The 27,257-nt window shown below is 34.7% G+C and overlaps 1 protein-coding gene across 2 annotated transcripts in view; it reads right to left on the bottom strand.

Moving 5' to 3' along the window:
• ATRNL1 (attractin like 1) overlaps window positions 1–27,257 on the bottom strand; it is a 772,750-nt gene that overhangs the window by 545,631 nt on the left and 199,862 nt on the right. For both annotated transcript variants that reach the window (XM_025917756.2, XM_086680957.1), the window contains exon 19: window positions 14,010–14,147. In XM_025917756.2, the coding sequence (XP_025773541.2) occupies window positions 14,010–14,147 (138 nt within the window). The remainder of the gene's footprint in view (window positions 1–14,009; window positions 14,148–27,257) is intronic.

The raw sequence follows: 27,257 nt of genomic DNA, 5'->3' as shown, positions 1-27,257 counted from the left end.
ATGGTTTGAGACAGGTTGCTTACAAGGCATGAATAAGAATGTCATGGAACGAATTGGGGGTGGGGGGGAGGAGGTAGGGAGGAAAATGATTTTTTGTACATTCCTGACTTTGGGGACCATGTAAATGTTTCACATACTCAAAAAAGAAAATAACATCAATGATACTGATGGGGTCCAGGTGGCCCTAAAGCTAACTAAACACAGATATAAATGAATGACCCTTACTCAGATGATTAACAACCACACTGAAGGAGGGAAAAAGAATGAACACAAGTACTTTTTTTTTTTTTTAACATTTACTTGTTTTTGTGACAGAGAGCACACATTGCAGGGGAGGGGCAGAAAAAGAAGGGACAGAGAATCTGAAGCAAGGCTCCACACTGACAGTAGTGAGCCGCTTCAAGGCTCAAACCCACAAACTGTGATATTATGACCTGAGTTGAAGTCGGACACTCAATAGCCTGAGCCACCCAGGTGCCCCAAACACAAGTAATTTTTAAACACAGTTAGAGATTATATGTCTTCACACTGGAGACAAAATAAATAAATAAATGCTAACCTTCAATTAATATTCTTCCTTTTCACAGAGGTATGGGTCACAACTCTGGAAATACCTTCTGTACATTCTAAGACTGAAGAAATTAAAAAATATATGCTGTGGATAATGAAAGTTGGATTAAAAATTTGGAAAGTAGGAAGAATAGAATGAACCCTGTAGTAAGGGACAGAAAATTAGGTATTAGGGTAAACTCATGGATTTTAATATAAAATACAAATAGAGGTAAAAATGTGTACCAGTGTGTGTAGCTATGTATAAGAATATATATATGTCTATGGGTAGACACAGATATTTATTCTCTAGTTCTGTCTGTTGAGATGATCCAAAAATAAAGATGTCTTTGTAGCAAAGAGCCCACTAACAGAAACAGGGTAGCTTAAGAAATGCCAGTTGCCAGTCAGGGCAGGAATATTACAAGACAGTACCTAAAACACAAGAAAATGCTCAAAGAATGATAAAGTGTTCACTGATAGATATATGAAAAATAGATAATGATACAAAGAGATAGATCATAGATAGATACATAGATAAGCTATACAAACTAAAGAAGAGAAAGTTTTTCACTGTAAAATCAAGCCAAATAATCAGTATAGAAAACTGATGAATGAGAAAATCATTTGGTAAAAATCATAAAACTAGTAGGTGAAAGTTTAAGAACTAATACAATACTCACAGTCTCAAAGAATCTCCCAAAAGATAGTTTTTTCATGACAGGATAAAAAGGTAACTTTACAGTGCATAAATCTAGCAGACAACACTTTATCCAAACGTTCATACTGAACATTACCATTAACGGAACGATGATAGCATGTAGCTCATGATATGGTGAAAACAATTTAGCATAACTTCAGTGGTATTCCTGCCCAAAGTGTGTAATCAGAATATAATCATAAAGACATGTCAAACAAAGCCATACTGTAGCACATTCTATATATACACACACACTACTAGGCTGTATTCCTAAACAATGTCAACATCACTAGATAAAAAGAAAGGCTCAAAAAATGTTCCAGATTCAAGAAGTGTAAAGAGACATATAAATGAATACAACCAGTAATCTTGGATTTTCTTTTTCTCTAAAGAACAATGCTCGGGGCGCCTGGGTGGCTCAGTCGGTTAAGCGTCTGACTTCAGCTCAGGTCATGATCTCGCAGTCCGTGAGTTCGAGCCCCGCGTCGGGCTCTGTGCTGACAGCTCAGAGCTCAGAATCTGGAGCCTGTTTCAGATTCTGTGTCTCCCTCTCTCTCTGGCCCTCCCCTGTTCATGCTCTGTCTCTCTCTGTCTCAAAAATAAATAAACGTTAAAAAAATTAAAAAAAAAAAAAAGAAAGAACAATGCTGGGACAAATGGTGGAATCTAAGTAAGGTCTACGTTTAATAACAATATGCACCAATGTTCATTTCCTGATTTCTATAACTATAAGGTTACAGAATTTCTCGTTTTTAGAAAATATCACTAAAGTATTTAAGGGATAAAGGCCTATCAAGTCTTCAATGATTAACTGAGACACCAAGAAGAGGGAAGAGACTGTGTATTTACTTGCAACTTTTGTATTGAATTATGTCAAAACAAAAAAAGTTAAATAGACCTTTTCAATTTTGAAAAGATTAAACATTTATACACCTCCCAAAAATAAAATACAGGCTTATGCTTCTGACCTGTAGGTAAATAACAACATTATGTTTAATAACTTTGAGGTGTTCTTGTTTCTCTACAAGTTATTAAGGGTTTTGTTTTGTTTTGTTTCCATTTTGAGAAGGGATGCTGTTAGCAATATGTGAAATAAGCAATTTAATTTCTCAAGAAAACACTAGACCTTACCATTTCAAGAAAAAAAAATCTTCCTCTGTGGATAATTCCCCAAATGTCTTCTATTACCGATAATATACCCAAATGCTTTCTTTTACTGAAAGAACTAGCTGTTGACAGATAGAAGAATATGAAAAATATACTTTTAAAATACAAATTATATGATAAAGTGAAATAGATAATATTTGGAAGTTAGCTGCTAACATTTACAGGACAATACATTCTGTTAAAATGACCCGAAAATTAATACATCAGTGAGGAGAAATGTGGTCGGTAAGTTTGAAAAGTGAAACACAGAGATTCTATTTATCTTTTCTAGAAAAACTAGAAATAGAAGAAAATTATATAAATTGAACTTTCTTCCTTATCTAAACTTTATATAACTTCTTTTTTCAGTACTTAACAAAAAAACTTATATATAAAATATTGACTTACTGCTCAATAATTTATGAGTAAAGAATAAAACATCATCTAAAATTATTAAAACCAATCTTCATTCCCAGCAAAATAAAATATACATGTGGAACCAAAATTGCTTCACTGTTCCCTCTATTAATGAAAAACAAAAGAGTTTTCTTTTTTTTTTTTTAAGTGTATTTATTTTTGAGAGAGAGACAGAGTGTGAGTGGGGGAGGCAACAGAGAGAGAGAGACAGACAGACAGACAGACTCTAAAGCAGGCTCCAAGCTCTGAGCTGTCAGCACAGAGCCCAACGCAGGGCTCGAACTCACGGACTGCAAGATCATGATCTGAGATGAAGTCAGACGCTTAACCAACTGAGCCACCCAGGCATCTCTATAGCTTTCTTTCTTTTTTTTTTTTTTTTTAAGAAAAATCAGCTTGCAAATAACAGTAAGCTACTTTTCTACCTCTTGCTCTAATGAAAATATTGGTTGAAACTAGAAAGTTACTTAGCTAGGAAATTTGAATTATTTTTCTTTTAGATTATGTGCAAATGAGTAAAACAGAAAACACAAATATTGTATTTTCCTAGTAACACTCATATAACAAAATGCTAACTATAAACCAAGCACAGTACTACCACCTATGGAATGAGGATACAAACACAATATAAAAAATTAAAAACATATAAGACAAACTTTTCTCAAGTCTGCATACTACTTAGAAAAACAAGTAAACAATGACTTACAAAAACACTGATGCCTATCACCGTGGAGGTACCAACACTGCCTGAAGCTAGGAGAAATATTACAAAACATTTTCAGGCTGAAATTTCCAGAGATGAGACCTGGAAAATGACTTAGGGAGTTCAGAGGTACAGCAATGTCCAAGGAAGTAAACGTAGCTCAAATGGGTAAAGAGCTGGGTTTGAAGGAACAAGTGGCTGGGCCTGAGGTAAAAAGGTACAATATTATGAATGTCCTGGCCATAAAATAAAAGAATAATCAAAAGAGGGGCACCTGAGTGGCTCAGTCAGCTAAACATCCAACTCTTGATTTTAGCTCAGGTCGTGATCTCAGGATTCCTGGGTTTGAGCCCTGCTTGGGGCTCTAGCCTGACAGCACAAAGCCTGCTCGTGATTCTCTCTCCCCCTTTCTCTCTGCCCCTCCCCTGCTCTCTCTCTCTCTCTCTCTCTCTCTCTCTCTCAAATAAATAAATAAATAAATAAATAAATAAATAAATAAGAAAAGAATAATTAAAAGAAAGAGAAGCTGATCTGTTGGGAAACTATTAGAATCGCCTAGGCTAAAATACAGAAACAACTAGATATTGCTGTGGCTTTGAAACGGATAAGACTTGACCACTGATTATAGCTAAGATTCAAAAAGATATGAGAGCATACAGGTTTGGAGTAGAAGAATGAGGTAGTTCACATTTGAATTCTGGTTCTAGCACCTGTAGGCATAACCTTTAACATGGTACTTAGGCCTATATTCTTGGTCTACTCACCTGAAAAATGAATATAATAGTATATACTTTATAAAATGCTTAGGATGAAACATAAAAATTTAGGCAAAGTTCCTAGCAATATTTCTGGCATAAATAAACTATTAACTATTATTTATATATATTATGGGCTATTATTATATATTTATTAATAGATTATTATACATTATAATTTATTAATACATTTATTGTATTAACTATTATGTACTTTTAACGTAATGCTTGGAGTTTAACTGACAAAGAAAATTTCGGTGTCATTAACTAAAATGTGGAAATACAGAAAAAGAGAAGTAAAGATGTGAGGGAATATGAGAAACACGATAGAATGTGAAACAGGAAAAATTATTTTAGGGCACAGCATAAAAGGCATTGTAAGTCTTACTAAGTAGTTTTTAATTTATTTCTCACGTTGTATGCAATGAAAGATTTATGAAATGGTAATAAAATTACTGAATGTTCTTAGGACGAAAATTATGTCTTTGCTTCCCTTCTTATAAAGGAAATATAAAGGTAGATTACAAATGGAGACATTGTATGGAGGGTATAGAAATTGTAGAGAGGGTATTCATTCATTCATTCATTCATTCATTCATTCAGCAAACATTTAATAAGAAATTATTCCATTTCAGCTAACCTGTAACATCCAACAGCAAAAGAAGAGAGGAATTGTGTGGGCCTAATGGGTATTATCAACAAGTAAGATGGGGATGAAGGGAGAAGAGTTTTAAATAACAAAGTCACTGAATTCAGTTTTTTGAATGAATTAATATGAACAGTAGTGGCCTTGTACAGAACGTTTAACAGGAAACCAAAAAACACGTTAAAATTGTTTATTAAAATAAATACACAATAAAATGTTTATATACTTCTTTAAATCCTAAAAATACAGATTATTATTCTTATAAAATCAGTAGATGAGCCCGCAGAGAAAAAGCAAGATAAAAGGTATAGATAAAATTATTTGCAATTAAGAGAAAAGCAAATATTTGCATCCATATTCTATGGTATATAAAAATGGACCTTGAGAGAAAAGGTGTGCCTTGTTAATAATATATTAGAAGGATTTTAAAATTTTTTTTTTTTTCCAACGTTTATTTATTTTTGGGACAGAGAGAGACAGAGCATGTACGGGGGAGGGGCAGAGAGAGAGGGAGACACAGAATTGGAAATGGGCTCCAGGCTCTGAGCCATCAGCTCAGAGCCTGACGCGGGGCTCGAACTCACGGACCGCGAGATCGTGACCTGGCTGAAGTCGGACGCTTAACCGACTGCGCCACCCAGGCGCCCCTTAGAAGGATTTTAATATGGTTATGAAATACTTACAGAAAATACTTATGCTGATGCCTTCCTACACCTGTTCTAGGCATTTCTAATATATAATTAACTTGTCCACCATCACTAACTAGTGTTTGTGCATTATCTGAGCAATGAAAAAGTATGTATCCAAATTGGCATTTAGTGTAATTTTGCTTTTTAACACATCCATAAAAATCAGAATAAAACCAAATACATGCTTAGAGTTTCTTAGAGTAACCTCTAATTTTCTAGAGTATGCTAAATAAATGGTTGGCGTTTTAGAATAGGAGGAATACGCTCCATTTCAAATCTCCCTTTTAGTGTTCACCCTAGGCCTGCCATTTGAAGCAAGTAAGAATTCCTTAACATTTGTATGATAGTATAAGGGCCATTTTTACTGTTAAATTAAATTATAATATCTAACATCACTTTTTAAACAACCAAAGAGTCCCAGATCCTCGTAACACAAAACCTCATGCTTGATAAGGGGGCTAAGGATTACATCGCATGAAATTAAAGAGAAATATTATACACTTTAAATAAAATAATGGCTTCTACCTAGTTGCAAATAGATACGTGTTGTACTTATAAATTTAAAATCATTCAGTAGTTTTTAAAATTCCATGAGATACATTAGTGACACATTAATGATACATTAGTGATACATTAGTGATACATTCGTGCTAATGAAAAGAAAGCATGCAAGTGACACACTTCATTGCTAAAAACATGTAACTAGAGGTGGAAATATTCTATATCATCAGGCCTAGAACCTTAAATAACACTACCAAATGCCAGAAGCTGACATGAAGATTAAGTTTAAGTTAGGATAGGTGGAAAGGAGAAGTTTGTGCAAATAAAAAATAGGAAAGGAGATCTTGAGGAAAGGGGGTAAGTTTAATAAAGGTACAAAAGTAAGCCAAGCAAAAGTTCCTCAACACTCAAAAGTTCAGTGACTATGTCTCCAGCAGTTTCATGAGGCTCAGCCCACAGACATCTATTTGAAAAGGCATCTGGGGCACCTGGGTGGCTCAGTCTGTTGAATATGTGATTCTTGACTTCGGCTCAGGTCATGATCTCATGACTCATGAGATTCAGCTTCATGTCTGGCTCTGTGCTGACAGCACGGAGCCTGCTTGGGATTCTCTCTCTCTCTGCCCCTCCTCTGCCCTGCACCTGTTCATACAGTAGCACACACACGCATGTGTTCTCTTTCATTCTCATTCTCTCTCTCTCTCGCTCTCTCTTCCCCCCCCCCTTCCCTCCCTCTCTCAAGTAAATAAACTTTAAAGAAAAGGCATCTAACAGAAGGAAGTAGTAAGCTGCACCTTCTACTAACCCACAATCAAGGTCATTCTGAAATTACCTGACTTAATGTCGGGTCTAACTACTTTTCATGTACTCAGTTCTTGCCCTTTTGATTCCTTTTATGAGGATAGATAAAAAGAGCTCAGAATGATGAAGTAGATAAAAGATGATGAAGTAGATAAAAGAGTTATGAGTATCTGAAGTTAGAGGAAAACTTTGACCAGAAAAACAAAACATTTCAAAATAATTAGTAGAGAAAGAAGACAAACTAGCTAAAATATTGTAGAAGCTATGAAATAAAGGTTCTTTTTAATCATTCAATTTAAGCAGGTAGCTCTGCATAGTTTAAAAAGCCTTTCTTGTTTTTTTAATGTGTTTAAAGTTATCTAAAAAACATTATTCTGAAGAAAATATTAAAAATTTTTTAATGTTTATTTATTTTTGAGACAGAGAAAGAGTGTGAGGGGGTAAGGGGCAGAAAGAGGGAGACACAGAATCTGAAGCAGGCTCCAGGCTCCGAGCTGTCAGCACAGAGCCCGACACGGGGCTTGAACTCACAAACTGTGAGATCATGACCTGAGCTGAAGTCAGATACCCAACTGACTGAGCCAGCCAGGTGCCCCACTGAAGAAAATATTTAATCAAAGTAAAACCTCATACCTATACCGTATACTAAATATCTACATCTAATTATATAATTATTCATTTAATGACCTGTCTTTGGGATATTTAAGTCTCAGGTTGGCCTTTATAATCATGTATACTAAGAAAATACAAAGTTTTGACTTTTTTGTGTCAAAATAATTAACAGAAATAAGATTTACATGTCAAGCAATTTTCAATTATCTGCAGTTTTAGATTATTCAGGTCAATGTTCCCAGTTTGAGAGTATTAAACTTCTTACACTTATTTCAAGAAACGCTCAAGTTCATTTGGTTATAAACTTTCAGCTCCTATAAACACCTGTAATATGTGAGAAGGGTTTGAAATTAAAAAATCTCCCATCATACTCAAGAGAAAGAAGAGTTCATTCATATTCCTTTTTACTACCCTCTAGGCTCAGAGGATAGTAGTGTCATAGTCCAGTGTATTTTTTGAAATATTAGATACTTCTGTAAGAGTCAGTTATGGGCAGATATCCACAATCTACCACAAAGAAAAACAGAAGTTGTATTCATAAGAAACAAAGGTAAAAACGGAACTGTCACTATGTTGACAGAACTCTTTTTTTTCCAAAACTGGAAAATAATAAGAGTTTCTTTATCACATTAAAAATAAAAACATATGTAGGAAGAAAAATAAATCAGCAGTGTTTATTATTCAAAAGCCTATGAAAAGAACAACAAATGAACTAAAAGACATAATTTAATAAATATTAGACTTTGCCAAAACCAATTATGAATGCAATGATAAATAATCTTATTGATAATACCAACTAATTCCATTAAACATCCTGCAAAAAATTAACCAAAAACAGTAAAACCTAGATGAAGAAAACTCTTGATCATACATGACTGCAACTTTTAAAATGCTTACAATTCATGATTTGGAGAGGATTTTTTGTTCTTATAATACGTCTTTTTATGAATACTCAAAACAAGTACACATAAATATTTTAAAACATTTAGGGATTGACAGCATTATAGTTCAGTTGTCTCACATTGAGAACAAGGTATAATGAAAGCATGCAACTAATGATAAAACACGTAACACTGAAATTTATAAACTGAACTCAGCTCCAAAGGGCCTACCCAGATCCTTCTGACAGAATTAGTCTTTTTCTCCATGTTTCTATCATTCAAACTCCTCATAACACTATTATAGCACCCACACGATGTATAGAAATTTAAGTCCTCACACAGGGTTTTGCATATAGTTAAGTACTCAATAATAGTATATGAATTCAGGGGTAATCCCTCATTGGAAAGTAATTCAGTATGTTAAGTGTTGAGCCATTGTAGTATACTAAGCCATCCTATTCAATGAAGCATTCACTTATTTTCATTTACTAAAATTTATGAGTCAGATTGGAGATTATATGACAAAAATAATACTGTTCCAAAAGTCTAAATTATACATTCTTCTCAACATACTTAAGCCTGCTGGTGTTATCAACTGTAATAATAAAAATAATAGTAATAATTGCAATAATAGCATTCTAGAGTTAACATTTGCCAGAAACACATATTATTTCCTATGTAAAGTATCTCATTTAATCCTCACAATAAATTAAATTAGTCACACTATTTTTAGGTGAAGAAACTGAGACAATAAAAGGTTAAATAATTATCCAAGATACAGTGGCATTGCCTGGATATGGACCCAAGTAGTCGGATTCCAAAGCCCAAGCTCTTTACAATATTACACACTTCCATAGTTACAAAGACTGATAGATGATAGATAAATGATAGATAGATCACACACACATACACACATACAAACATACATAGATGAAAGGAAAGAAAGAAGGATGGAAGTAAATGGCAGGCAGCCCTAGAGCAAATTTGCATCTTCCTGGACATCGATGAGAAACAAAGTAATTTTAATAAACCATTTTTAAAGTGTTTTGGTTTATTTCAAGCTTTTATTTAATTTCCATTTAGTTAACATAGTTAACATAGAAAGTAATAGTACTTTCAGAAGTAGAATAAAGTGATTCATCACTTACATATGATACCGAGTGCTCATCCCAACAAATGCCCTCCCTAATACCCACCACCCATTTAGCCCATCTCCCACCCAGCTCCACTCCAGTAATCCTCAGTTTGTTCTCTATAGTTAAGAGTCTTTATTATGGTCTGCCTCTCTATTTCCTTTTTTATCCCTATGTACATCTGTTCCATTTCTTAAATTTCACATATGAGTGAAATCATATGGTATTTGTCTTTCTCTGATTTATCTCACTTATCATAGCTCTCTCTAGCTCCATCTATGTTGTGACAAATGGCAAGATTTCATCCTTTTTTTGAAATTTTTTAATGTTTATTTATTTTTGAGAGAGAGAACGAGGGAGGAAGGGGCAGAGAGAAAGGGAGACACAGAATCCAGAGCAGGCTCCAGGCTCTGAGCTGTCAGCACAGAGCCCGACGCGGGGCTCAAACTCACGAATCCCAAGATCATGACCTGAGCCGAAGTCGGACATTTAACCAGCTGAGCCATCCAGGTCTTCCAAGATTTCATTATTTTGATGACTGAGTAATATTCCATTGTGCATACACACCACGTCTTCTTTATCCACTCATCAGTCAATGGACATTTGGGTTCTTTCCTTACCTTCACTATTGTTGATAATGCTTCTGTAAACATCAGGGTGCATGTGTCCCTTTGAATCAGTATTTTTGTATCCTCTGGGTAAATACCTAGTAGTGTAATTGCTGGATTGTAGTGTAGTTCTATTTTTAACTTTTTGAGGCAACTCCATGCTGTTCTCCAGAGTGGCTGCACCAGTTTGCATTCCCGTCAGCAGTGCAAGAGGGTTCCCCTTCATCCACATCCTCACCAACACCTGTCGTTTCTCGTGTTGTTAATGTTGGCCATTCTGACCAGTATTAATAAAACCACTTTGAAGAGTTAATTATAATAAAAGAATAGCTATAAATGTGCCATAGGCTAAGAGCAATCTGAGGAAAATCTACAAGTACATTTATATAATATTGGCAACAATGTTAAATTGACTTTAGTAGACTGAATTTAAAAAATAATATCTGAATCTGCAGTACTTCTAAAGCCTTACCATTCAAACATAAATCTACTTCCTTCTTTCTCTTAATGTCCTCAGAACTTTGAATTTTAATAAATGCATCTACTAATGAAAAATGAACTTTTTCAATAAGGTGAATAGAGAAATAGCGATAAATTTACACTTCCCATTTTTTTATAAATTGATTTTAGCCATGGCTGCATTAAAAATAATTCACCAGATGTGACATATTGTTGATTTAGTTTGATAGCTAATGTGGCCCTAAAAAATAAAAATGACTTTCATATATTACATCACCATAGAGAAGTCACAGACAGCAAAATATTATCTTGCCAACTTTAAGAAACAAGGAAACTATAAGGAATTATTTACAGCTTCATAAACTATCAAAGAATGTGCAATAGTGAATAAGATAGGCATTTATCTTTCATTCCCTTTAATTTTCCACTGCATTGTGCCTCAGCTTGCCAGATGTGTAATGTCAGTAACGAAAATTAACACAGAATAACTGAACTTAGTCTTAAACCTAGCACAGAAGTACCATCCCCAAAGGGGAACATACTTGTAAAAGCACTTAGGCCTACTGGAGTGATAAAACTTGCCATTCTAATTTAAAATATTTTGTAGCTAATACAGTTATTCAAATGCTCCTTTTGCCTACGTTGGCAAAAAACTAATACTTTGTTAATCCTCATGACATTGCATGGGCCAATGAATGCTTAGAAATGCACCCAAAACACAAGCAACAAAAAAATAAATATATAAACTGGACTTCATCAAAATTGAAAACTTTTGTGTTCCAGAGGACAGTATAAAGAAAGTACAAAGACAACCCGCTGAATGGAAGAACATATTTGCAAATCATGTATCTGATAAGGGCTTCATTATCTAGAATATACAAAAAACCTTTATAATTCAATGACAACATCAAACAACCCAAATAAAAAAGGGCAAAGGACTTGAACAGACATTTCTTCAAAGCTACAGAAATGGCCTATAAGCACATGAAAAGACACAGGATTTTGAACAAGTATTTGCACACCTATGTTCATCCCAGCATTCATCACAATACCAAAGGGTGGAAGCAACTCAGGGGTCCATCAGTGGATGAAGGGATAAACAAAATGCATGTATGCACACAACAGAGTATCATTAGGCCTTGAGGAGAAAGGATATTGTGACACATGCTACAGCATGGAATACTGTGGATGCCACGTATTTCAAACTACCTACGGCACTCAAATTCATAGTGACAAAAAGCAAAATGGTGCCAAAAGCTGGCGTGAGGGTAATGGAGAATTATTATTTAATAATTATAGAGTTTCCATTTTGCAAGATGAAAAAAGTTCTGGAGTTGGATGGTAATGACTATCTTAAAACAATATAAATGTACTCATTGCCTCTGTGCTACAAACACAAAAATGGTAAAATGGTAAATTTTATGTTATGTATATTTTACCACAATTTAAAAAATAAATTGTTCTTAAATGGGCAAAGGACCTGAATAGAAATTTTCCAGAGAAAATCTACAATGACTATCAACCACATGAAAAGATAGTTAACATCACTAGTCATTAAGGAAATGCAAACCAAAACTATAAAGGGATATCATTTCATACCTACTAGAAGGATCAAATTTTTTTTTAATATGGAAAATAACAAGTGTTGGCATGGATGTGGATAAATTGGAATCTTTGACATTTCTGGTGAAAATACAGAATGATGCAGCCACTATGGAAAACAACTTGAACAATTTGGCACTTTTACAAAAAGTTAAACATAGAATTACCACGTGACCCCACAATTCCTCTCCTAGTTTATACACAAAAGAATTGAAAACCAGTATTCAACAAAGACTCGGCAATAAGGTTCACAGCAGCATTATTCGCAATATGCAAGCAGTGTTAAAACTTCTAGAGAGTCTTCATCTTTCCACAGCCAATAATGGAGGCTTTTCTGTGGGTGCTTTATGGGCAGTCTCCATTAGAAATAACGGATTAAAAATGTAAGGGACAAGGACCAATCCAGATATAAAAAAGGATTACTATGGGGGCACCTGGGTGGCTCAGTCGGTTGAGCATCCAACTTTGGCTCAGGTCATGATCTCACCATTCCCGAGTTTGAGCTCTGTGGTGACAGCTCAGAGCCTGGAGTCTGTTTCAGATTCTGTGTCTCCCTCTCCATCTCTGCCCCCCCTCCACTCATATTTTAATAAAAAAAAGGATTACTATAAAATTATAATTTAAAAGGAAACTTAAAAGAACACTTAAAAATTCTCTGGCATGGGGTGCCTGGGTGGCTCAGACAGTTGAGCGTCCAGCTTAGGCTCAGGTCATGATCTCATGGCTCATGGGTTCGAGCCCCACATTGGGCTCCATGTGACAGCTCAGAGCCTAGAGCCTGTTTGGAATTCTGTGTCTCCTTCTCTCTCTGCCCCTCCCCTTCTTGCTGTCTCTCTCTCACTCTCAAAAATAAACATTAAAATTTTTTTTAATTCTCTGCAAAATAAGAGGAAAAAGCAGCAGGATAGAGGGGAAGATAGAGAAAAGTAGAGTTTAGTAAACAAAAAAAATGTGATGAGAATAGCACTTAAAATGCTCCTTTAATGTGCTTCAATTCCTATTACATGACCTCTATTACATGTGATCTCATTCGATCTTTATCATCTGCCTTTTGCATACGAAAAAAAGGAGGCACTAAGGTTAAGTGGCCACGGCCAGACACGTAAACAGTGGCAGAGAGGGATTTCAGCCCAGGATTGACTGCAAACACAAAAATCTTACCTGATGTAAGGCATACACAAAACCTTTAATTGTTTCTTATTTCTAAAGTCAATACAATAATTTACTATTATTAAAAAACAACCAGGGACGCCTGGGTGACTCAGTTGGTTAAGCGTCCGACTTCGGCTCCGGTCACAATCTTGTGGTTCTTGAGTTCGAGCCCTACATTGGGCTCTGTGCTGACAGCTCAGAGCCTGGAGCCTGCTTCGGATTCTGTGTCTCCCTCTCTCTCTGCCCCTCCCCCGCTCACACTCTCTGTCTCTCTCTCTTTCTCTCTCCCAAACATAAATAAATATTTAAAAAATAAAAATAGATATAGAAAACAATCAGCAGTGATTATTTGTGAATAGTGAGATTATAGGTGATTTTTAATGTATCTGCATTTGCTAAATTTCCTATAATAAACATGTATTCATTTTGAAATAAGAAAAAGACTTTTTAAAGTAAGTATACCACAAAACTGTTATAGCTCACATTGTCTCTAATGAATAAATACTACTTTCCAAAAATATTTAAGCTTCATGGGAAAAATTTTCCTTAATAAAATGTATTTTCCACAATAAGATAGTATGTTCCACAAGAGGTTCATCTTTCTCAACTTTCATTTCTGTAGTACAAATACACAGGTAAGGGAAAAACTACTTACCTGTGCACTGTCCTCCATTAGTCGGATCTCCGTAATAACCTGGCATGCAGTCTTGACACTGGTTTCCTGTGGTGAGATTTTTACACTGTTCACACACGTTATTATTGACGCAAGTGCTATGTCCATTACACTGGCAAGCTAAAGAAAAGAGTAAAAATATTACAAATATCTGCATAACAATAGCAAGTATAATAGCTATCAAGACAAAGAATTTATTTTACAAATTTGAGTGATAGCAAAGTCCAAAGGACATTTCCCAAGTTTTATTTTTATTATGTATAACATATGTGGCTCAAATATTAAAGCAGGACAATTTATACAGTAAATTCCATGTTAAAATTTTGTCTAATGCTCTATAATATGTTGGGGCAAGCAATAGAGTAAAACATAAAAGTTATAGCCAAAAAGAATACTTTTTAACTATTCCTTAAAGATTCATGTATTATGTGTATTAAGTTATATAAGCACAAGACTGAATAATATAGCTTTGATAAAGAATATTAAAAATGCATCTTATTATATTTACACATAACAACAAAGGATCAATAAATACAGAAAACTTTGAGACTATACACGTCCTTACTTGAAAAAAATACGTGTAGAATTATAAAAAAATAGCACTTTTAAATTAATATACACAAATGTTTCTCTTCTTTGGATAAGAAAAGCTTCAAGGCTTAATAAAAATTCTATTTGTGAACTAAAAAGAATCACATTTAAAGCCTGACTTTTTATGTCTTCATAATATAAAATTTAATAGGTTTTGATATTAATTTTACAACAGAATCCAAAAATTTCAGATGAGAGATCAAGTTCATATATGAAAGCTCACACCTTCGGTGCTTATTTGGGGCATAATGACTTGGTTTGGTAACTGCTTGCCCAAACACCATCATCACTGCCACCCTCATAATCATCTTCATCATTATTACAACTAAGATAACATTTATTTGAGGTTTCCCTTACTTTGACCAGGGAAGCCAATGTTCAGTCAACCCATTGTTTGTGGCTAGCATCTATTCTAGTTGGTCAGTGCACATACTAGATCTGTTTTAAAATATATAAATACCACCCCATTGCCACATAGTATACCGGGTGGTTTACATGAATTACATCATTTAATCCTCACAACGATTCTATGTGGAAAGTACTACATCAGAGGACCATTTCTAAGATAAGCAAGCCTGGGTAAAGCAACTACCCAAAGTCACGCAGATAATTAATGCCAGAAACAAACACACAATCAGGAAGTATGAATCAAAAGACCAGACATTAAATACCACCTCTTGTGTGTAGAAAATTTGAAAGTGAGAGGGAAATCCTGAGAGACTAGCATAAGGTTATCAACAAGTGTTAACCTCAAAGGATAAAGAAATGCACTGGCAAAAACAGTGAAAACCAAATACCTATACCTTACAGAAATTTTCAGAAGCATAACTCTACTATAACACAGGATAGAAATAACACAAAGTCATCATGGGAAAAGGCTAAATAATCATCATCCTCTTTATAAAATTGAGGAAAGGATAAGTTTTCACATTTTCTATTACATCATGAAACAATGACAAGGAAATTTAGAAAAAAAAGTTCATGATAATTTAAGTGCAATCAAAACACAAAACATTATGTTTAGAATGCTCAAAATTTTGTTTTAAAATGTATAAATATGCCTATGGAAAAATTAATTGTGGTTATTTTAACTTAATAAGATTTTTCTGCATCATCAATTTTCTATAATAAATTCCTATTACTTCTATAATAAGAAACAATGTTAAGAACTTTAACTTTTAACATTTGTTTTAAAAGATAAGTTGTTTCATAGAAAGTTTATTATGTGACACTACAAATTAATTCACTCAGGTAAAAACAAAATTTATTGAGTGCCTACTACATGCAAAGCATTACCTAAAAAAGTTAAAATGAGAAATGGGTTACTATAAGTATTTTATGAATCTCCTGGCTGCATTTTTTCATGAGAAAAACAAATGCTTTAACTTCTGAATAAGATGTTTAAATTCAGCAATCACATCTAACATCCTCCCTTCAGATTACCACTAATATAATAAGGAAACTTGACAGCAATGACAGGAATTTGGGTATTGTGACAATGACACAAATAAAACCAGGAAGTAGTAAACTACAATACCTCTGGAAATTAAAAGGGGACCCCTGGTGTAATGCTACTCACTGTCCCTTCCTGAAAATGAGCATTTCAGAAGGCAGTTCTGGGGCAATCATGAAGCATATTAGTGGCATGATGCCATACAGCTGGTAGAAAGTGTGATACAGGAAAATCTAATGTTTTAGGTAATGAATACACTCCCCCCACCCCCACCCCCACCCCCATAGAAAGCTGATCCAATTTAGACCTAACTGCTGGCAAAATTTCCAAGAGAGGGGACAGGGAAGAAATGGTCATTGTTACAGCTTATACTACTAGCACAGTAGCAATGGCAAAAGAGAAAGCATGTTACAGAAAGCAGAATCCAGGCACAATGGCTGTATCAAACATAGACAAGAAAAGGATACACAATAAGCCTATGATTATGTTTTATTCCCACTAGCATCAGGGTGCTGGAACAGTGAGTAATATAAGCTTACATCTAACAGTTCTTCCAGGATACATTGTTACTTGAAAGGTTCTAATAACAACCTGCTTGTGGAACATGAATAAAACTAAAGAGAAGCTATCCACACTGTTTTGTCTAAATTTTAAAACAAACCCAGATGGTTCTGTATCTATTGATAAGCAAACACACACAAAAAAATGAAAATAAAACATTATGGAAAACTCAGCATTTGATATGCAAATAAAGTACATAGTTTTGAAAAATATGTGCTATAAAACAGATGTACAACATTTAAAATATCTGCTTGACATTCTCAATAAAATTCAAAAGATATATACACAGAAAATCAAGGCTAAAATTTACTGAAACATTTTTTAACACATATCCTATCTTAAACCAAAAGGGATTATCAGATGCTAGAAATAAAGCTGAGATTCAAACAACATCCAAAGAAAGAATTTTGAGGTAGCAACTGAATTTCACTATACATAGAATAGACAAGCAAGAATAAGGAGGCATGGGTTTGAAAACCCAGCATGGCCAGGTGATACAATCTCGCATCCTCAAGGAAGAGAGCGAAACTGAACCATGGGTCATGATTTTGCAGTTCGTGGGTTCCAGCCTTTCAACAGGCTCTGTGCTGACAGCTCAGAGCCTGGAGCCTGCTTTGCATTCTGTGTCTCCCTCTTTCTGGCCCTCCCCCAGCTCACAAAAATAATAAACTTTAAAAAAAAGAATGCTAAACTTTTTCAAAAAAGAAAAAAGAAAAGAAAAACCTTTAAGGGGTGCGGGGTGGCTAAGTCAGTTGAGCATCCGACTTTTGGCTCAGGTCATGATCATGGTTCGTGGTATTGAGCTGTGCCATTGTACTGACAGCATGGAGCCTGCTTGGGATTCTCACACCCTCTCTCTCTGCTCCTCCTCCCCTCACTCACAGTTAAATACATGTTCTCTCTCCCTCTCTCTCCCTGTCTCTCTCCTAAAATAAATGAATAAACTTAAAAAAAAAGAAAATCAGGAAGGAAGTGGTGATATACCACTGACAAATGGTAGGAAAGTAGAATTATAAGGGAACATTATAAACAACTGTATGCCAATCAATTAGAAAACCTAGATAAAATGGACAACTTTTTGGAATGATACTAACAACAAGACTGACTTAAGAAGAAGTAGAAAATATGCATAAACTCTAACAATGAAGAGAATGAGTGAGGTACAGGCTTGTAGTCACAGAATGAATAAGTCACAAGGATGAAAGATGCAGTATAGAGAATACATTCAATGGTGCTGTATGACAGCCAATGGCAGCTACACTCCTGGGAAACACAGCATAACGTACAGAGTTGTTGAGTCACTATACTGTGCACCTGAAGCTACTGTAACATTTTATGTCAACTACACTCCAGTAAAAACAAACAAACAAACAAACAAACAAACAAACAAATAAGTCAGCAATCAACAAAGTACCAGCAAAATATAGCTCACGATCAGCTGGCTTCACTCGTGAATTCTACCAAATGGTTAAAGAATAATTAATACTAATTATTCAAGAATATTTCCACAATAGAGAAGCAAAGAAAAAACGTCCTGTTTCTATGAGACCACTACTAACCCAATACAAAGACCAAAGTCATCACAAAAAAGATGACAGTCCAACAGCACTTATGTTTATAGGTATAAAATCCTTAAGACACAGTATCAAAGTGAGTCCACTAGCATATAAAAAGTATTATTTATCATGACAAAACAGAACTTATCCCAGGATTGGGATAAACCTGTTTGTTTGAACAACTAGGAAACAATCAAGTATACACCATACTAATGGAGAAAGAGGAGAAAAAAACCAACATGATCATCTCAATACATGGAAAATACTCAACAAACTAGGAAAAGAAAGGAATTGCGTCAAACTGTAAAGAACATATATGAAACGTACATAGCTAACATCATATTTAATGGTGAAAGACTGAAAGCTTTCCTTTTAAGATCAGGAACAAGACAAAAATGCCCTCTCTTGTCACTTCTATTCAACATTGTCCTGGAGGTTCTGGAAAGGGCAATTAGGCAGAAAAAGAAACAAAAGGCATTTAGCTTTTAAGAAAATGTTTACAACTAACTCAATTTGCAGGTGACATGATCTTACATATAGCAAACTAAGAGGGATGCACACAAAAAATATTTGAGCTAATAAACAAATTCAGCAATATTGTAGAATAAAAGATCAATTATAGGGAAATCAGCTTCATTGTATTTTTATACATTTATAATGAACAAACCAAAAATAAAATTAAGAAAAAAATTCTACTGACAATAGCACTAGGAAGAATAAAGTACTTAAGAGTATACTTAAATACAAAAATAGAGGACTTGTACTTTGAAAACTATAAAACATTGTTGAAAGAAATTAATGGAAAGACTTCTATTCACAGATTATTAGGCTTAATATTAAGATAGCAAATCATCCAATTGATTTACAAACTAAATGAAGCATCTATCAAATTCCAAACACATTTTTTATAGGAAGAGACATGAAGATCCTAAAATTTGTAGGAGTTACAACAAATACCAACTAGCCAAAATGATCTTGGGGGAAAAAAAAGAACCAAGTTAGAGGACTGCTTACTCTTCCCAATTTCAAGACGTACTACAGAGTTACAGCAATCAAACCAGTGTAGTATTAGCATAAGGAGAGACACAGCAATAAATAAAATAGAGTTAGGTCCACAAACAATCCCATACATCTATAATTTACTGATTTTCAACGAGGGTGACAAGACCATTAAATGGAGAAAGAACAGTCTTTTCAACCAATGATGTTGGGATAACTTGATAACAACATGCAAAAGATAAAATTTGGACTTGTACCTCATAACATATATAAAAATTAACTCTAGGGGCACCTGGGTGGCTCAGTCTGTTAAGCGTCTGATTGTCAATTTCAGCTCAGTTCATGATCTCACGGTACATGAGATCAAACACTGCATCAGGCTCTGTGCTGATGGTACAGAGCCTGCTTGGGATTTTCTTTCTCCCTCACTCTCTGCCCCTCTCCCGCTTGTGCTCACTCGCTCTCTCTCTCAAAATAAATAAATAAATATTTTTTTAAATTTAACCCAAACGGATCAACGATCTGAGTGTAAGAACTAAAATGATAAAAATGTTATAAGAAAATGTGTCAATCTTCATGATTTTGAATTAGACAAGACTTCTTTACATATGAGACCAAAAGCAGGAGTAACCAATAGAAAAAAAGCAGATATATTGGATATCATCAAAATAAGAAACCTTTCTCCCTTAAAAAACACCATCAAGAAAGTGAAGAGACCGGGGCGCCTGGGTGGCTCAGTCCGTTAAGTGTCTGGCTTCAGCTCAGGTCATGATCTCACAGTTCATGAGTTAGAGCCCCACATTTGGCTCTGTGCTGACAGTTCAGAGTCTGGAGCCCCTTCGAATTCTATGTCTCCCTCTCTCTCTATGCTTCCCCCATTCATGCTCTGTCTCTCCCTCCTTCAAAAATAAATAAATATATATTTTTTTAATTTTAAGTGAAGAGACATTCTACAGAATAGGAGAAAATATTTAAGAATCATATCTCCAATAACCTTGAACACATAAATAACTCTAAAAATACTATTATTTAAGATATCACCTCATGCCAGTCAGAGTGGCTAAAATGAACAAATCAGGAGACTATAGGTCCTGGAGACAATGTGGAGAAATGGAGAAACCCTCTTGCACTGTTGGTGGGAATGCAAACTGGTGCAGCCACTCTGAAAAACAGTGTGGAGGTTCCTCAAAAAATTAAAAATAGATCTACCCTATGACCCAGCAATAACACTGCTAGGAATTTACCCAAGGGATACAGGAGTGCTGATGCATAGGGGCACTTGTACCCCAATGTTTATAGCAATGCTTTCAACAATAGCCCAAGTATGGAAAGAGCCTAAATGTCCATCAACTGATGAATGGATAAAGAAATTGTGGTTTATATACACAATGGAATACTACTTGGCAATGAGAAAGAATGAAACATGGCCTTTTGTAGCAATGTGGATGGAAGTGGAGAGTGTTATGCTAAATGAAATAAGTCATACAAAGAAAGACAAAAACCATATGTTTTCACTCTTATGTGGATCCTAAGAAACTTAACAGAAGACCATGGGAGAGGGGAAGGGGGAAAAGTTACAGACAGGGAAGGAGGCAAACCAGAATAGACTCTTAAAAACTGATAATAAACTGAGGGTTGATGGGGGGTGGAAGGGAGGGGAAAGTGGGTGATGGGCATTGAGGAGGGCACCTGTTGGAATGAGCACTGGGTGTTGTAGGGAAACTAATTTGACAATAAATTTCATATTAAAAAAAATTAAAATGGGCAAAGTATTTGGGTAGATAGTTTCCAAAGAAGATAAATGAATGCTAATGAGCAAATGAAAAGAGCATCATTAGTCATAAGGGAAATGCAAATCAAACCCACAATGAGGGGCTTGGTTGGTCAAGTTGTCAGACTCTTGATTTCAGCTCAGGTCATGATCTCATGGTTCTGAGTTCGAGCCCTGCATTGGGCTCTGCAGTGACAGTGCCGAGACTGCTTGGGATCTTCTCTCTCTGCTCTTGCCACACTCACACTCTATCTCTATCAAAAAATAAATAAACTTAAAAAAAACACAATGAGCTAACACTTAATATCCACTAGGATAGTAATAATCAAAATAATGGACAAAAACCAGTGTTGGTGAGGATAAAATAATTAGAACCCACAAATATTGCTGGTGGTAATGTAAAAATCTGGTGCAGTATCTCAGAAAATAGCCTGGCAGTTCCTCAAGTTTAAATACAGAATTATCATATGACTAAACATTCCACTCCCACATATATACCAAAAAAAATTAAAACATGCCTATATGAAAATATTCACATCAGCATTATTCATAACAGCAGAAGATTGGAAATAAGCCAAAGATCCATCAACTGATGAATGTACAAACGTGTGGTATGCATAACTGAGTATTATTCAGCCATAAATAGAAGCAAAGGACTAACAATATATGCTACCATATGAATGAACCTTAAAAACATGCTAAGTCAGAGAAGCCAGTCTCAAACGCCCAAGGATTGTATGACTGCATTTAAGTATCCAGAATAGACAAATTCATAGAGAAATAAAGTGTATTAGTGGCTTTTGGGTGCTGGGGGAAGGAAGAATAGGAAGAAACTATTAAAGGGTATGGGGTTTTGTTTTGGGGTAAATTATTCTGGAACTATATGATGATAATAGATACACACCTACTGATTATACTACAAACCATTTAACATGAAGGATTTTATGCCATATGAGTTATATTTTAAGAAACAAACAAACAAACATACAGGGGCGCCTGAGTGGTTCAGCTGGCTAAGCATCTGACTTCAGCTCAGGTCATGATCTCACAGCTCATGAATTCAAGCCCTGCATCAGGCTCTGTGCTAACAAACAGCTCAGAGCCTGCAGCCTGCTTCAGATTCTGTATCTCCCTCAGTATCTCCCCCCACCTCCCCTGCTCATGCTTTGTCTCCCTCTGTCTCTCAAAAATAAATAAATGTTTAAAAAAATTTTTAAAGAAACAAATCTACATAAAAGTTAGAACTAATTAGATGAGATGAAAAATAACTGACGTAAATTCTTCTCATGTTTGTATGTGCAAACTTCATAACATTACTTTATCCTTGCTCTTATCAAAAAAGTGGGATTTTTCCCAACCTTTGATCATGCATTGGCATCAAGACTTCCTTAAAACAACAGAATGTAGAAGTGATGGTATACAAATTCTAAGCTTAGGCCTCAAGAGACATACAAATTCTGCACTCTCCTTCTTAGAATTCTAAGAATGCCACGTACAGAAGCAGTCTACAAAACTGGAAGATGACAGGACAGCAGAGAAAGTCATTCATAGCTGATGACCCCTAGACCAACCAGCCAGATCAGACTCCTAGCGATGTGAGGGAAACATTTTGAAAACATCCAAAACAAATCAGGTGGTCAGATAAGTGTAGTCACATTAAACACACACACATACACACACATACACAAACACATGCACAAACACACATACACAACCAGAAGAGACTGACAGAAGAACTGCCTAGCAGAATTAAACAAGAAAATAAGATGCAAAACCATGAATAAAATGGTTTAATTTTATTTAATACTGTGAGCTTGGGGTATTATGTTAAATAATAATAAATAATTAAAACATAAGCTGAACAGAAAAATGGAAACATCTAAACAAAGAATTAGTGAATTGAAACACAGGTCAAAGGAGACACAAGAATATAAAATACAGAGAACACATTAAGAAAAATTATGGACATAGTGAAAAAGCCTAACATAAGTAAAGCAAACTCCTGGAAATAGAAGACAGAGTGACACAATGGGACAGGTGGCAATATTTGAAGAGATAATGGTTGAAAACTTTACAAAAACGATGGAAAAAAATCAAGCTAGGAATAAATAACCCATATAATTCGCAATCACAATGAAAAATAAAATTGATACTTAGATACATCATATTAAAATTACTGACATTCAAAAACTAAGAAAAAAATCTATTTTACAAAGCCAGAGATAGGGGAAAAAAACATACTGTTTTCAAAAGGGAAACAATAAGACTAATAGAGGAATTCTTAAGAGAAACAGTGGAAGCCAGAAGAAAAGGAAATTACACTTTCAAATTATTGAAAAAAAATTCTGTCAACTTAGAATGTTATTTCCAATAAAAATATCCTTCATATATAAAGACATGCAATTACACAATAAAAACGTTTTCAGGCATATGAAAACCAACATATTTTATAGCCACAATTGAGAAACATAGTATTTATAAATGTTAAATAAAGTTCATCAAGCTAAAGAAATATTATAGCAGAAGTCAAGTCAGATCTATAGGAAAAAAAGATGAGAGAAAATGAACACTACATGGGTAAGTAAAAGAATTTTTTTCTTATCATGATTTCTTTATAAGAAAATCATCTGTTTAAAGCCAAAAATAATGTATTGTGTGGTTAATAACATACATAGAAGTAAAATATATGGCAATAATTACACAAAGGAGAGGAAAAGAGCAAATGGAATTACACTATTGTAATATTCTTACCTTATACATGAAGTAGTATAATATTGATTCAAGGTAGACTGTGATAAGATAAAGATGACTATTACAATCACTACAGCAGTCACTAAAAAAAACACAAAAGAAGTATTGCTAAAAATCCAATAAAAGTGATAAAAGTGGACTTTAAAAACACTCAATTAATCCAAAAAAAGGCAAAGGGAAGAACAACAGAAGAAAAAATAAAGGAAATTTTAAAAACAAATACCATGACGGTAAGACTTAAACTCAATTATACCAGTATTATATTAAATATAAATGGACTAAATACTCTGATAAAACGCAGAGATCTTCAGTCTACATTTTTAAAAAAAACAAAAGAGCAAGACCTATATGTTGTTTATCAGAGATTCATTATTGTAAATAAAAACAGACAGATAGAAGACTTCCACTTCTGCCCATGAAGCATTAACCATTCTAGGAATTGACCTCCAGTTGTAAACAACAAGAAAATGAAACAATATATGAAACAACTACTTTCAAATAACAGGCAGCTCAGGAATGGCATCTGAGCCTATGAGTCTATGACTCCCCTGGCTTGACACCTGGAGGCAGATTTAAGGATGCAGCCCAGGGAAGCAAATGCAAACAAAGCCCAGAGAGCTCATTTGGTGGAAAAAACAGAGGTCAAACTTCGGGGAGGCCATGTAAGAATTTGGGTGACAAAATATGAGAGAAAAGAGAGCTACACACATCAATCTACTGAGGGGTTTCTTAAATTTTTGCCTGAATAATGACTGAACACAGAGTGTGAAATTCCATGAAGCTAGAGAAAGAATAACCAGAAAACAATAAGTCAAATAATGCCAGTAGTTCATGTAGGACTGGAATAGTTTGTATTCCAAACAGTTAGAGTGGAGAGACCTTATGATACAAAGAGCACTCTACAGAGACCACAGAAAGGCACTTAGTAGTGGAAATAAATTAACACTGAACTTAGGGTTGCTATATACAGGACCTTACAAATACCTTAAAGACAATTTTTGAACTGATCGTACAGATCTTAAATAACATAACTGCATGCCAGAATAAAGTATAACACACTAAAAGAAATAAAACAAAATCAAATAATAAAACTGTAAAACTTCAGTGTCTAGAATACCACAAAAAATTACCAAGCTGAGACATCTGTTCCATAGTCAGAAAAAAAAATTAATACAACAAACAAACAAGAAAACATCGCACACCATAGAATGAACAGAGAATGATTTTTTAGAACAGCTATTAAAAGTATGCTTTACATGCTCAAGAATATAGAGGAAAACATGAACATAAAAAAGGAGAGAAATGGAAAATATAAAAATGACAAACACAATTTTAAAATATGGAAAATAAAATATGCAAAATAAAAAATAAATTCAATGAAAAAAAATCTTTCAACAATTGGTGCTGGGACCCCTGGATAGACACATGCTAAAGAATTAAGTTGGATCCCTATCTCCTATCTCATACCACACACAAAAATTAACTCAAAGTGGGTCAAAAACCTAAATGTAATAACTAAAACTATTAAATTCTTAGAAGAAAACCTTTGAGATATTATATAATGCATGGTTTCCCAGATATGACATCAAAGGCAAAAAAAAAGAAACAAAATAGAGAGTACATCATCAAAATTTAAAATATTTGTACAACAAAGGACACTCTCAAGGAAATGAAAGGACAACTCACAGAGTAGAAAATATATCTGCAAATCAATCTTTGATAAGGGACTTGTATTCACGGTATATAAAGAACTCTTACAGTTCAATAATAAAAAGATAAATAGCCCAATTAAACAATGAGCAGAGAATACTATAGACATTTCTCAGAAGAAGAAACAGAAGTGGCCAACAGGCACATGAAAAGATGTTCAAGAGCATATCACACTAAGTAACTGCATATCAAAACTGCAATGAGATACCACTTCACACACACCAGGATCATCATAATTAAAATGACATGAAATAACCAGTGTTGGCAAAGATATGGAGTAAATGGAATTCCTCATCCACTGTTGTGGGAATGTAAAATAATGCAGCAGCTTCAAAACAGTCTGGAAGTTCCTCAAAAGGTTAGTTGTAGTCACTGTTCAACCCAAAGTAGTTGAATCTAGTAAAGATATTCCATTCCCAAAGTAATGAAAATAGGTTCACACATAAATTTTTACATTAATATTCACAGAAGCATTATTCAAAAATCCCCTAATTGTAAACACACAAATGTCCCTCAAGTGATAATTAAACAAAAAATTACCAAATATTATGTGGTAATACAAAGAAATAAAGTACCGCTACAAGCTGCAACATGGATAAACCTTCAAAACATTTCACATTATGGAATGGGAAAGAAACCAGTCACAAAAGACTACAACTGCATGGCTCAATTTATTTAAACTGTCCAGAATAGGCAAATTCAAAGAGATATAAAGAGTAGTGGTTGCTTACAATTGACAAGAGTAGATGGGGTTTAACAGTCAGTGACTGCTAATAAGTAATAAGGTTTCTTTTGAAGATGACAAAATTCCTTTTAAATTGATTTGTGGTGATGACTGAGTAACTCTGTGAATATACTAAAAAACCACTGAGTTATACACTTTAAATGGATAAACTGTATGGTATGCTGGATAATCTTAGGTGTCAGCGAAGCTAGGTTACAGAACCCAGTATTTAATCACACTAATGGCTCCCTCTTGAGTGTGGTAGAGACCTGTACATATGATGGAACAGTCATGAATTTAATCTGATTAGGTTATGTTATGTGGCACAGGTGACTTCAAGGAAGGAAAATCATCCTGGATAATTCCAATCAGAAGATCCCTTAAAAGGAATTGGCCTCTACTTGAAGAGATTCAAAGTGAGAGATACCATTTGAGCTTGTGAGACTCTACATTGCTAGTTTGAGAAAGGGAGGGGGACATGTGGGAAAGAATGTGAGCATTCATTAGAAGCTGAAGTGGTTACTAGCCACTGAAAAAACTGGCACGTTAGTTATACAACTGCAAGGAACTGAATTTCAAGAAGAACCTGAATGAGGTTGGAAGCAAATTCTTCTCTATGGCTTCCAAAAAAAGACTCAGCCTGACCCACACCTTAATTTCAGCCTTCGAGACCTCAAGCAGAGAAGCCAGCCAGGCCATGTCCAGCACGTGACATATAGAAGTGTGAGCTACAACAGGATATTGTTTAAGCCTCTATCTATGTTTGTGGTAATTTGTTATGCTGCAATACAAAACTAATACACTCTCCCAAAAAAATGCAATGAGAGAAAAAAGAACAAACTGAGATTGTGGCAGCTGCTTCTGTCAAAGTAGAGAGTGGTAACCTACAGTATCTGAAAATTAAAAGAAGAGCCTTGTCGTACATTGCTGAACTTTCATCTATTTGAAAGTCTGTTATTAGGTGGAAATGTTTAGGAATGTTATGTCCTCTTGATGAATTCAACTTTTTATCTTGATGAAGTGATCCTTATTCTAGGTAATATTTTTTGCTTTAAAATCTATTTGTCTCCAGGGTGCCTGGGTGGCTCAGTCAGTTAAGTCTCCAACTTCGGCT

Source organism: Puma concolor, chromosome D2 (genome assembly GCF_028749965.1).
Source record: "Puma concolor isolate L17-30 chromosome D2, mPumCon1.1.hap2, whole genome shotgun sequence".
NCBI lineage: Eukaryota > Metazoa > Chordata > Mammalia > Carnivora > Felidae > Puma > Puma concolor.
This window is presented reverse-complemented; position numbering and strand designations above follow the sequence as displayed.